This window comes from Helicoverpa armigera, chromosome 25 (genome assembly GCF_030705265.1).
Source record: "Helicoverpa armigera isolate CAAS_96S chromosome 25, ASM3070526v1, whole genome shotgun sequence".
Taxonomy (NCBI): domain Eukaryota; kingdom Metazoa; phylum Arthropoda; class Insecta; order Lepidoptera; family Noctuidae; genus Helicoverpa; species Helicoverpa armigera.
This window is the reverse complement of record NC_087144.1, coordinates 3,606,925-3,621,684: the sequence shown is the minus strand read 5'-3', so window position 1 is coordinate 3,621,684 and position 14,760 is coordinate 3,606,925. Positions and strand designations below refer to the sequence as shown.

The 14,760-nt window shown below is 32.7% G+C and overlaps 1 protein-coding gene across 1 annotated transcript in view; it reads right to left on the bottom strand.

Annotated features, from left to right (window-relative positions):
• Positions 1 to 3,994: 3,994 nt before the first annotated feature.
• The window catches only part of LOC110377635 (uncharacterized), a 103,049-nt gene continuing 92,283 nt past the window's right edge, over positions 3,995 to 14,760 (bottom strand). Inside the window, exons 6-9 of the mRNA XM_049845955.2 lie at positions 7,110 to 7,201; positions 6,601 to 6,793; positions 6,084 to 6,238; positions 3,995 to 5,171 (exon numbers count right to left, since the gene is read on the bottom strand). Coding sequence (XP_049701912.1) covers positions 5,040 to 5,171; positions 6,084 to 6,238; positions 6,601 to 6,793; positions 7,110 to 7,201 — 572 coding nt within the window. The 3' untranslated portion in view covers positions 3,995 to 5,039. The remainder of the gene's footprint in view (positions 5,172 to 6,083; positions 6,239 to 6,600; positions 6,794 to 7,109; positions 7,202 to 14,760) is intronic.

Below are 14,760 nucleotides of genomic sequence, written 5' to 3'. Positions count from 1 at the left end.
GGAAATTTGACAGTTTTAGGTAGATTGATATCGTTTGTTGTTTGTACTTTAATTCTAAAAAATAAGTAGGTACTAAAAGCTCATAAAATGGTCGATAATTTTCAAATTATATTTCCTTTCCGTCCAAACGCAATCCGTTCATCATTACAATTTCCACATTCAAAGCGACATAACAAAAATTATATTCCAATTGTATACAAAAATATGTAATTAGCAAAACATACCAATTTAAACATACATAAGTAGGCTAACAAAGTAGGGCGAAAACACCAAAAACTCTCCACGTCATATTCTGACTCATAGCTCGAATTTCACCGTACAAGAAACATTGAAATATTAAACACGGGAGAAAATTAAGTCATCTTAAAACCTTCAGCAAACATAATTAGAGGGAAGGAAACACAATTTTGTATTTAGCCGGGGATTTTTTTAATTAGAGGGTGTAGAAAATACTTAGACGTTGAGGTCGGATTGGAAATCGTGTTTGTGAATTAAGATGTTGTTTTTTTTTGGGGAAATGAAAAGGGTTTTTTGATGGTAAAAGGATGTTAAAAGTCGTTTTGACGGTCTATTTTCGTTTGTTTCAGGACTAATTATGTTTTTTGACCCCATTTTTAGGTAGTACATACTTCTCTAAGGTCATCGTTCAATTATATTTATTTACCGCGCGTTAAAATTTACGAAAATAATGTTTTTTTATTCGCACAAACCCCAAAAATCATTTGTTTCCTATCTAAATACTTAGAAACTCCCTCCGGAGAATATTTAGAAACAAAAAGACAGTTGCACTCAAATATCCAGACATTACTTACCATGTTCCTCCATGTTCCAAGGCAGATAAATATATCTTTGAATGCACATGCTAAGTAGTGCCTGATTATCTTTGAAATAAGTTCTAAGTACTTATTAATAGGTAAATAAATTATTATCTAAAACATTGATTTACATATAATTACCGAAAAGACACTTTTTGTTTTACAAAAGTATTAGAAGATAATTTTTAAATGTGTCAATGAAAAATGCCCTGACTTTTTACATAAAAAATCTACTTTAGAACTTTGAGATAGTCTCACAAATTAAAAACTAATTAATATTAAATTATATTATTATTCAGAAATTTAATAAAAATGTTTTCATAAAGTTGAAAAGTCTTTCTTAATTTTGAACATTAAGGACCATCTTAGTAGGTACAATTAATTTTTCTAAGTTTTCAGACTTTCCAAGATCGTCTGCTGTAGTTAGTGATAAAGAAAGATAAAAATATTAACAACATTTTTATTGAAAGAGCTTAATGAAGCATAAAGTACTGACAAACAAGACTACCGCTGGGCAATTTGTCGTTATTGAACCGACGGGAGGTAATTGGCGCATACACCCTACATAAACATATTATATTGATCATTCAATATATTCTGAAGCAATAAAATTTTATACTTCTAGTTAACCTTTTATTTTACTGTGACTATTTATTTTTATTACATTGTAATAAAGTTATTTTTTCTTAAAGGTATCCACAGATAATTTTATTAGGTAAGTATAATAATACATCGTATTTTATTTTGGCCAATAATGTAGGGTTGATCTAAAAACTTCTTTGCTCCGTTCTAGAAGAGTTATAATTGAAAGAAAATATTAACCCGTGCAGTGTGATAATTAACATTATCGTGTATAACATGCTTTAGGAACTTAGAAAATCTTTTGGGCTATCTATAAATGTTTAAGATAATCTACGCTGCTTCGCATTGTTCGAAAGAGATACCGCGGCCCTGGCACATGAAAGGCCTACGACGGAACACGACGGTTTTTAGTCAGTAAGACACTCCCTCGCCGCTGCTAACCCACAGCGGGAGGGGTCATTTGACGATTTTTGACGTCGTTAAAAAAAAAGATAATCTACTTACGCTTTAGTCAACTCAAATTAAATACAAAATTGAATATTAAGGCATTTTTCACTGGCACACATAAAAAAAATAAAAATATGTTTTATAAGAAACAACTAACACCATTTCAAAAGTCGTAGAAAGTTTCACATAGAAAAATATAATTAGTTCACTAATAGTAACACGTAGCTTTACATTAACTTACACTTATATAGACAAGCGTACGAATTTATATATTTATTTATTAATCATTATATATTACGAAAAATTATTATAATACTGTTTTTTTTTTGTCACAGTCTAAAAAGTAACACAATTAAAGTTGATCTCGCGATAATAATTAATACATATGTGGAAATTCGAAAAGTTGTTGTAGAAAACACATATGAAAAAATTAAGGTCCTATTACCTCATTTATCATAGATTAAAGATATTCTAACATAATTATAACGAACTTTATTTTATTACATTTTCAAGAAAAAGTAGGTATCTCATTTGTGTGTCTTTTTAGACTGTGTATTTCACACAATCAGAAAAATGTGACTGTAGCAACAATTGATTGCGCTCTAGACATAAAAAAAATATTTTATCCTACCATTTGCAATCTCAAAACAGGTTTAATTTTTATGACTTTGCAAATAAATATGAGGATCGCGAGCGTTTGTAGGAACGACCTAACCGAAACACGGATTACATACTAACAAAATAATTTAAATACTATTTCATAAATACCACAAAAATAGAAATATTCAAAGAAAAATAGCCGTTTCCGTAAAAGCCTTAAAATACAAAACTCATGTTTCAAGTAATATTTTCCCTTCAATTTATCATTGTTATTTCAGACTTATTGATTTTTACGAACAGAACATTATAAACTTCTATTAAAGAAATTAACAACAATTAAGTAAATCAATTATCAAACAACGATCAGGAAACTGACTGGTATCAGACCGATTCAAAAGTTTCAATGTATTCACGATTACCTCCAAAAGCACCCTACAAACTTTTAGTCGGCCGATAGTTTGTTTGGGCTCATAAATTGGTATGAAAATGAATGGCACTACGAACATGCATAACGACGATCAGGTATTTGGCCGGTATCGGTTCGAATAAAAAAGTTTGATTAGACATCCGATTACCTTAAAAAAAAACTGATTTCTAACCATCAAGGCAACTCAGCCAGTTTATTCCCAGCAATTTTTAACATAAAGAAACAATAATCTTTTTAATCAAACAAGCTTTCAACGATGTCTTACGATATCAGATATCTAAATAAACCATCATATCTCGAACCCAAAGCATTTCCATTGAGTAGAATTCTGGAACGTTCCACGTAATTACTTGAAACACGAGTAGAAGGTAAACACTAAACATAACAAGTACTCTAATGGAAAATTCTCATTATATTAACGATAGCAACCATTTCTGATACATTTATGAACAACATTTATTTAATAAAGGTCCTTAGATACATGTTTTATGAAGAGTCGTCTGTCTGCGAATTAGCGGTGGGTGGTCAGTTTACTCGTGGTATTGTCCCAATTTCTGTATGGAATTTTCTAGTAAATATTGTCTTTTCTTTGAAACTATCTAATGATAGATTTGGTAGAAATTCCCTGAAGATATCAAATTCATCATATTCACCGCTATTTCGTAAATAGCTAATGTTAGAATCCTAGAAGCCACTTAGATACAGTCAAGTGACCCCCTCGGGATTTGTTGATTTCAGGGTAAGTATGGGATTTTCATATAACCCAAAGGACCAAACGAAAGGAAAAAGGACCAAAATATATGCTAAAGATATGAAATTCCATTGATATTACTAAACATTCAAATAGAACTATACTTAATCTACGTTTAAAACTATTAACCGTAAGAAAGGTAACAATTTATTTCATAGTTTATACATATACATTTATATGGCTTATGTCAGCCGAAAATTGTCTTCGACAGTTTTTTTTTTAGTTAGAACAAAACATCATACACTTACTCTAAAATCTATAAGAGCGTTTCCAAGAATTTACAATTCTAAAAGTTCATTAACGCATATTTTTCGAAAAATAAAGAACCTAATTGGGTGTAACCAATTAGATTTTTATTACATTCGAAATCTAACGAAAAAAGAATCAATTTTAATCAACTTTATCATTAAATGCGGACTGAAAAATGAAAAAAGAAACAAATAGAATAAAGAAAATAATAGCATTATAATCTCGGACAGAGAAAGGCGAGCAAGAATATATCAAGTTCCGAAATAATGACGAAATCTTGTTACAAGCATTAATGGATGGAATACAATAAATCCGAATGCTGATTTGTACGAGTTTCTCGAATATCTTGTAAGAATATGAATGGCCGAACTCGATATTACAGGCAATTGTTATTACCAACCCACATATCGATCTCTGAACCAAAGATTTTCTCACTTAAAGCTCCACACACTGTAAACTTTTAGTCGGCCGATGGTTTGTTTGGGCTCATAAATCAGTATGAAGATAAATGGTAGTACACACATTACAAAGATCAGGTATTTAGCCGGTGTCAGACCGACTGAAAACTTTGATTGGAACCAAGATTTCCTTTACAAAAAAAGGTTAACCGTCGGCCGACTCTTTAGTCTATAGTGTGCGGATACTCTTAACGAGAATATAATATTTTTTTGGCGAAAATCAACGCTCTTTTCAACAGCGTTCGGTACTTTATGAAAAGGGAAGAATATTTTTACTGTTATATTTTTATTCATAAATTATTCCCCGTGATATACTTTTGACGTAAACGATTGAGGAAAAAAACAGCTATTTTCTTGGAACAATAAAGAATTTGCGAAAGTTAAATGTAATTATAATGAACAAAGATTCTGGATTATTAAAATTGAATAGAGACGATGCCAAACAAATTCGCGTTGTAAAGAAATAAAGATTATTTAGGTACACAATTTTCGTCAAAGAAACTTCTAAGAAAGGCATTATAAAAAATCTAGAAAGCAGACAGTCAATACTAATAGCACTTATCGTATACTTGACAAAAATGTCTTAATCTTATAACAAGTCAAACACCGATTAAAAGAAAATCTAAACATTAACGAAACAAGGAAAATCCTATACATTAACAGTAAGAAAACTCTACAGATATCATTAAAAGTACCAGGAGACCAGAAGCTTAGAGGACGTGTAAATTCTCACACGACTTTGATTTGGAAATGTCGTTAATACAGATCTTCTGCAGTAGCTCTCTTGCGATGCTTAGCGATATATGTGTACGGGAACTCGCTAGTTTAGGCTGCTTTGCTTCCTAAAACAAAATAATTACCCAGTCTAAACATTTTCCAAAATACATTATCTTTTCCTTTAAAAGAATTCGCCTTTTGATCTAACATTTGGGTCCTGTTTCGAGTCCTTTTATCTCCACTTCAGCAATAATTACGTAAATACACAGGCATGTTACATTTGAACATGTTTTTCCTTTATCTTTTATGAAACATTGAGTATCTTTTCACCCTGAAGCTAGGCATTTTATCATTAACTTTTTCCTTACACTGCTCTGTTTTATTGAGGACAAAAGCGTCGTACATAATATAGTACTTATATCCACTTGAACTGGAATTGCTAAAGTGTGTTATTAATGGTACGATTTGCGTTCTGAATTTCTTTTATTTGAGCACGATTTAGGCCATTAAATTATAAGGCATGAGCCCTATTGAATCGATAATTTGCGTTTCAATTAGATCACTAATAGCATTATCTAGTTGTCAATAAGTAAATTCCGACACTTCATTGACAGTGACTATAACGTTAACGTAGTGGAAATAATAATAATTGTCTTCACTGTCAGCTTTGATCTGAATAATTTAATTGGAGACAGATAATAATCAATAGATTAACAGTACCATTAGCTGTTGACGGTAAACACGGATATCAAGAGAGTCTAAACAATAGTGCGATCATATCTTTTCCCATAATTTTCATTTAAACTCCATATCTCTGTTCCTCTTTCAAATTAAAAAAGCCGTTTCCAGCAGATTTTTTCCGTCTAAAGATTTTTTTCTCTATCTTAGGCTAGGTATAGTTTACTCCTCAAATATAAAGATTAGGGGAAGGCCCACCGACAAACGACTAAATATCTACCAATCTCTATTCTTTTCGACACTTCTACACACCACTTCTACCAATCCTTGTTCCAATATTTTGTTACCGCGGCACATACCTGCTTCCCAACTTTCTTGGCATGTTTCTTGTCTCTGCTCTCCTTCAGTCTGATCTGCTTGAGGATGCCCACCAGCAGCTCATCCACATTGTGCTGGATCCCTGATGATGTCTCTATGAACTTGCAGTCTCTTGATGTGGCCAGTCCTTTCCCCTCTGCACATGAAGAAATACTTAGTTAAATATATCTACATTGTATCTTAATGAATACGAGGACCGAGCCAAACTGCTGTTGATGGCTTAAAAGCGCTATAAATTGAAAAACTATTCAGATAAACCTAGGACAAAAGCTTCCACTAACTAGACACAAGAAAGATCCTGGGTTATAAGGTAGGTACTGATTGCTAGACCAACCCACCATTAAGATAATTAACTATTCATCAGAACTATTTCTACTACCTTTATCTCCATCTCTTTTGGAATCGGTGCATGTTATTCTTTCTTATACTTCTAAGATGTCTACTATATTTCACACACAACTATTCTCCAGAACAAAATATCTATCTTTTCATACTCACCATTAGTAGACACCTGCCTAGCTCGAGCCAGGTCAGCCTTATTCCCCACCAGCACCACAGTCCTTTCCACCGTGAACTGCTCCCTGGCGAGGTACGCCAGCAGTTCTGCTGAGCGGATGAACGAGCTCTTGGCTACTACGGAGTATACCACCACGCAGGCGTGTGGCTCGTATGTTGAGAGGCAGTTCTCGACCTTAGGGGAAGGAGTTTGGGTTTAGATTACATTGAAAGAAGGAGTTCTTGGTTACCACCTGGGGGGCTTGTCCTGAGAGGCAGACCCAAGGTGAACGATTTATGGTTCAAATTAATTGAAGGAACTGGCTCTTCAATACTACAGAGTATACCACCGGCACCTCGCGTAAGCGTACATGGGTTATGTTAAGAAGCAAATCTCAACCTAAACTGGATAAGGTTATGGTCTATTTTTGATCAGCTTAATATCAATATCCGTTTGATATCAAAATTGTGCAAATCCACAACTACATATGTATGTATGCAATATGACTTACCGACATCTCAGTGCTGGGATGGTCTATGAATATCATTTCTGACTCCTCGCCGTCCAGTAACACCGATACTGACTTCTCACCAAACTCGTCATCTGAAACAATGGTCTTAATTATTAACAATATAGTGATGTTTATTTACAAGTTTGTTAGTGTAAAAGGATTAAGTTAAAGATTGGGCTGGAAATAATAGTAATGTGGCAAATTCTGCATAGTACCTTGGGAAAAAGAAGCTAGATATTTTTGAAAAAAAAAAGTCAATTAATTGACAATGCCATTCAGTTACTATGCCGAATTTTATAGGCATTAAAATTCAGGGTTTTGAAAATTCACACACAAAACACACACACACAAAGTCATGTTAGAAAGATGTAGATGATTATGTAACCGGCTATGTTGGATCCAAATTGTTGTGGCAGATACTATACTGTATTAAACCAATATCGAACACCACCTCCCAACGTTGGAGTCAACGCTCAGAAGCTGGCATTGCATTACCGATAGAACACTGGTGGCTGCTACACACACATTAAAATTTGGTTTGGGAAAGCCATTGACAGCGTGGCATAAAAAAATCAGCATGCATAATTTTCCATAGTTTTTATATACTGAAGCAAATAGAGAATATTCTACTACGTACATATGTATTTACTTTATAGTTTTGTGTACTAGAAAAACTACTCATTGATAGAATTGAAAGTTCACAAGCACACAACACATTAGACAAATGAACTAACATCTAGTTCGAACAAACAGGCACTAAAAGCAAATATACATATTAATTTAATGAATATGGTTGTTTCTGAAACGCGAATTTAATGAAAATAAAGTTAATGAAAAATTAAAACTTATACTTAGTAGGAATATAGTTATTTCATACATATACAAATTTCGTACTAATAATCATACATTTGTAATTAATATCATCTGCCGAGCCTTTTCCCAACTATGTTGGGGTCGGCTTCCAGTCTAACCGGATTCAGCTGAGTATCTGTGTTTTACAAGGAGCGACTGCCTATCTGACCTCCTCAACCCAGTTACCCGGGTAACCTAATAGCCCTTGGATAGACTGGCGTCAAACTGACTGGCACCTGACTACCCGTAACGACTGCCAAGGATGTTCAATGACAGCCGGGACCTGCACTTTAGCTAGGTATTGATGTACATACTTAGATAATGAGTAGCTATTCAATTGAGCAGTAATACTAGAATACTATTTATTTTTTAAACATTATAAAATCTAAATGAAAAATTGAGATAAAAAACTACATATTTTTTAACATTATAAAATCTAAATAGATATTGTATTTGACAACTGCTACCATTTTTTTTTTCAGAGAAATATTTACAAAGTATAAATGTAAATAAAATATTCAAATATTAACTTTCGAGGCCACTACACTCTCAGTTCTCAGTATTCATTACTCTCGCTGTATAAGCTTTCACGTTTCTGTGAAAAATTATATTAAAAAGACAAAATTCAGTTTTAATCCAGCTTTTACCAAAGATTTTACGAGCATTTTCGCAAAAACTAAATACATTTGTGGAACCGGAGTTAATTAATAAATTAATCTAGTTGGTTTATTCTATGTAGGTATTTAGTTTGCGAACTATTTCGCTGGAATGGATAATCCGATTTGAATTAATATGATTTCTGTGTTAGATATTCTCGAGAGCTCATTGATCGAGGCCAATACATTATATTAATGATGTCATAATAACCTTGATTCGGAAAATCATGATAAACAAAAATGTCCTACAAGCTGTTCCCGCAATCCCACCCGGGGAGAACTACTCCTCCCGCACCTGGATAAAATAAGTGATCAATGTCCTATTTCAGGTTCTAGCTAGTCTATCTGTGTTTCAAAAAACCGTTACAGTTTTGACGTGACATACAGATGACAGACATAATTGCTTTTACAATAATATACTCGTATTTTACATAATCTTCTGAAAATGCTGAATTGCATTGAGATCTGTTCAAAGGTTGTAAAGCTGTTTTGAGTACCGAGCTTTTGACTGCACAAGTATATTCTCAAAACCGTGTCATTTGTTTTGATCTTTCCTTTAAGAGCTGGCTTTGTCTTTTTCTTTTATTTATTTAATTTAACTCACTTTACATTGACCATAGATCACAAATACTTAGGTAATATTATTTTTCGTGAAAGTTTTTATGTATGTACATATGTTGTATGTTGATCTTTCGCGCAAATTACCGAATTGATTTTAATAAAAACTGATCTTACTAACTATAGCTACTAACTAAAACTTACTAACTATAGTATATAAATACCAGAATTAAAAATACCATTGGCTACATTTTATCCAGTTGCAGGAAATAGCTCCCTTGAGAAGCAGGTGAAACAGTAGGTATTAATGATTTGAAAGCCTACAAATTCCCTCGGAATCTAAGTCTTAACTTTGTTGATAACTGTCATTAGTTCATATTTATAGAAATCATACCCTACACGACTCAAGGGAAAACCCGTATTTGCCCTTTACCTCCATAATGTTTGGTTAATATAATTAAAATGAAATAATTATTACTTAGGCGGCCAACTAGACTTACAATAACATTGTGCAATATTACAAGAGCTAATATTGCGCAATTTTCAATGTTTTTTTACATAGGTAGATACTTTAATTATACGGGCTTATACTTCGGTCAACGAATATGCATTGCCATCCAGCGTGGCAATGCAGCCAGCCTTTTGGTCATGATTCCCGCTGACAGCGATGTGGATGAGTTTTTCTGATACATAGTTTTAGATAAATATTTCCTTTTTTATTTGTAAAGAAATAGTTGCAAATCTTCAATATTAATTCTACAAAGTCAATATTGCGCATAATACGTAATGGATCGTATCTAAAAGGAGCATCTTACGGAGATTAAACCTGACTTACAAATAAACAAATACCTTCTAATAATACAATCTTTTTTAAACGAATCCAATTTTCATACAAATCTCACAGAATCCTTCTAGATTTTTGTACAAATCCCTTATTTATTTTCTCACCAAAATACCGAGTTAAATAAAATTTAAAATAAAGCTACACAATTTGAAACTTAGATTAAAATAGAGCAATTTAACATCTGTTTACATCAACACTGTAAATCCCATTTTGAACAATTTATTGTTGCTTAGGTATTAGAATATTTGTTTCAGTAATAAACGAGTAAGCTATTGTAATAAATTAACTTCTTGTTTTAAAGGTTATTAGATGTTTCAAGATTAAAACAGGTACTTCTCTTGTAAACAGTTCTCTTACATGTTTTGACTAGCTTGAACTAGCTTCCTCAGGTAGTTTCACCCGCGTTCCGTGGGAACTGAACTAATTCACGCACCTGGATAAAAAGCTGGTTTGGACGCGCTAATCTTAGGAGCTACTGGACCGATTTAAAAAAATATCAGTGTTAGATAGCCCATTTATCACGGAAGGAGACAGGCTTTTTATCCCGGTTCGCGAAATTGTTCCCACGGAACACAGGTGCAACTGTTGGCGGGAACTAGTTGCTAGATAAACTATTTTATACAGAAAACTGACATTTATGTCACAATTGGCTCAGAATTGAAATGTTTTTGCCAAACGGCTTGCATGTAAAACGAAATAATTTTATTACTTTACCAGCTGTGTTTAACAATAATAGTGTAGGTACTTACTTAACCAGCTGTGTTCAACTATAAAAGTCTATCCATAAATGATTTAAAATGAAGCTGCTATTGTAAGGTAATATAATAGTGAAGTCAAAATAATGCACTATAATTCGGACTACTTACGCGATATTATGCCACGGCCATCCACCATAGTACGTAGCCAAGAATTTTAGAGTGGAGGTGATTTACCTAGCTATAATCTTTTACTGTTGACATTGAACATAATTTACATTTCTGAAATTCACATTCACACTCCAGTAAACATGTACATATAAATTCGTCCGATTATCTCTACTTACAGTATTATTTGAGTAAGTGGATAATAAGTGCAATATTATATATAAAAATGAATTGTTGTTCGTTAGTCTCACTAAAACTCGAAAATGGCTGAACCGATTTGGCTCATTTTGGTTTTAAAATGTTTGTAGAGGGCCAGGGAAGGTTTAAACGATAACGAAGTTCGCGGGATCAGCTAGTTTTCTATAAAAGTTACCATGCCTTGCAATAAATAAAAAACTTACTCAATAGACTGTGCAACATCTCACTAAAACATTGTTCTGACTCAGTAATCAGAATCAGCAATTTATTGAAATATATTTACTGATGAAGTGTTTAACAATAGTTACGCAATCTACTTTTCAGTACTTTCACACTAGCGGATCGTACGGGCGGTGTCACGCGTATACGAGAGACAAAAAACAATTGACAACTAATGACTGCTAATGCGAAAGATGACATTTAAGATCGAGGGACACATTTTTGCCGATCGGAATTAGTCGCACGTATACGCATAGTTTTTGCTAAGATCCGTTAATGTGAAAGCGATTTAAGGCACACATTTCAAAGCAACTGGTTCATTCATCGATTGTAAATAGTTATCATATAGGACAACACTACTTTATATATTTTTTATTTTATTATGCACACACAACACACAAACGCATACAGCCAGTATACAAAGGGGTGTAAAGGCGGTACCACACTGACAATAAAGGGTGACACACACTTACCGCGTTTGGCTTCGCCAGAGCAAGCAGCATGAAGAAGTTTTGTTATTTACAGAACAACTAGCGGCCATATTGTGCTTATTGTCAAAATTTTGCTATAGATATGTGGTGAGAGCAGTTTTTTGAAGCGAAAAGAAAATTTTATTTGAAAATGATTTGGATATCTTACATTATTGTCATTTATTTTTTATTCCATGTTCTATTCAATATTTAAGTAATATAATTACTCATTATTTTATAAAAAGAATAATAGGGAAAGATATACCTATGTACGTTTATAACAAACGAGCTAGCAAGGAAAATAAAATTAGTTTTAATTTGATATTGTGTTTTTTTTCTAAATTAATCTTGTGTTTATGTTACTATATCATGCTTTATTATTTTCCACGAAAATATTACCAATCAGAAAATATACCAACAAAACTTCTAATAATGCCTCTATTAAAGAAATTAGTTACATCAAAATCAAAGTACACTCACAAACATTAATTTGCCTACAAATCAAATATAGTTACAAGAAACTAATTTAATAAACTTTCATTTCATTTATTTGAAGCCCAAGATAATTTTCTATCAGTCCGAAAAACTCGTTTTGTAAAACCTTTTTCTCGAAAAACCGAATTTATTAGAATTCGATTACAATTGATATTCAATTAGTCTTCTACTTCGATTGTAATTACATTTTACAAATACAAGCAAATTAATCGAACCGTCTGAAATGGAACTTCTGATAAATTTTGGTGATTTCATTATTTCGGCTGAAACCGGTATGTCTAGACTAATTAGAGCAAGGGAATTGAGACCGATTTATTAAAAAGTTTATTTATCTCTGTACTAATATAATAAAGAGGAAACTTTTTTGGTTGTTTGTAAAGGCTTTAAAATGACTGAACCGATTCAAAAAATTCTTTGACTGTTAGAAAGCTACAATCTTCCCAAGTAACATAGGCTATATTTTATGACAGTACCCACGCGGAAAAACGGCTAGTTGTACATAACATCTTGACAGTGATTGAAAAGACTGTTCAATAATAAGTATTTTCTTTTTTCACTGTTTTTTTAATGATTAATTTGTATTATTCTGCAGGTAAAAAAAATTATTAAATCATTACAAAATCATCGATTATATTAAAAACTGCTCTCATCCATATCTTACTAAGTAAAGCTTATACATAACCAGCCCGCTACTTAAATAATAGGGACTTAAACAATTTATTATAAATTAATGTTTACCGGCTTTTTTAATATAATCCCTACAAAAATAAAAACCTGTATAAAATATCTAAATAAAAACATAAAAAGAACCGAATATTCGCACCTACACAGTAATCTAACTGCGTCTTGCTTAATTTGTAGTAGAAGAAAATTAAATAATAAAATATTTACTTGTACTTAGGGGGAAAACTGAAGAAAAAATATCTCGTGTAAGCGAGACCTCTAGAAGCATATCTTTATATACAAACCGCGCTAAATTAACACACATTTTAAATAATTACAAAAGTTCAAAAATAGTCATTATTATATTCTGTACCTAAAAGTACCTAAAACAATCTATCTTTCTTTGTTCAGTAATTACGCCAAAAAATAGTGCCTAAACAAAAGTACTAGGAGTCCAGAATAATGAAGGCAGTAAGCATTATGAATTGTTCTCAACGTTTGTTACTTGTCACTCCTTAATGAAGAAAAGAATTTATTATGATGCTTTCCAGATGCTAACAGACACTTCAATTACAAAAACGTTATGTCATAGTGTAGCAAAATAAATGTTTTCGGACAAATCATAATTACTTACTCTTAATTCTGTGAGAACATCCAGACTGTACCAGGGTGTCAGAAACCTGAAGAGTTTCGTGATAATTCTGCCTACTTCATGTGTTGTTAGGCACTTTGTATTATTAGATAAATAAGTACAGTTAAAGTTATTGGTGGTCTGCAACTAAGTTTCGAGTACGTGGATGAGGTCTCTCTGACCACCTAAACCGAGTTACCTAGATAACCCTTAGGAAAAACTGGTTGTTAGACTTTCTAGTTTCTGACTATCGGTAACGAGTGCCGAAAATTGTTTCCTATTTAACGTGCCTTGAAGGAACTCGTCGTTATCCATTCACTAAACGTTTCTAGCATAACCCTATGATCAATTGACCCATGTGTCTTTCACTAATCCATCAACAAATCAATGAGTCTCGCCAGCTATTTTAGGTTCCTTTCACCAAACCAAAACAGACATAAATAATCAACACTTTCAAAGCTTATGAAAAGCTTTTCGCACAAAAAGGCCAAGAGGTCCAAATGGGCCAAATAGCTGATTTTATCTTCCTTTTATCAAGTTTAAGTGTTCTGTAAGTGGTTTTGCCAAAGTACTGCCATTAAGCTGTTTTCTATTGAAGAATTTATGACGTTAGTTGAACCTATTTGGGTGCCACATTTTAGGGTAAAGTGCGGTAAAAGTTTCTTATGTAAGACTTAGGTCTTGTAAATAACAATATGTTTTGCTAGACTTTTTAGGTCGTGTCTGGAGCAATATTAGGGTTCAATTAAGTTTGGGACGTTGCGATGGTTTTTATCGGTTTTTAGTAAGAGATTTTTTGAAACTTCGAACCAATCGCGTTTTCAGAGAAATTGTTAGTACATAAGTTAAGTGATATTAATTGAGATTAATTATGCAATTCTATGTAGATTCCGAACATAATTACGCTTCAAAATACTTGTGACTTTTAAATCAACGGAACGGCCAAAGTCGCACGTGGTTCCTAAACGACTTTGTTTTGCCTAAATTCCACTACAAGAACTATATCGCTCACCCAGACAAAAAGAAGCCTACAGCCTTCCTCTGTAAATAAACTATCTAACACTGAAAAAACTTTTCAAAATCTGAAATAGTGTGTTTAACCCAAAAAACAGACTTCAGTTTTATCATAAAATACAGCCTACAACAGCTAAATAAACATTTACACGTGATACTCGTGTCATATCGACATATCTGCCCAGTTT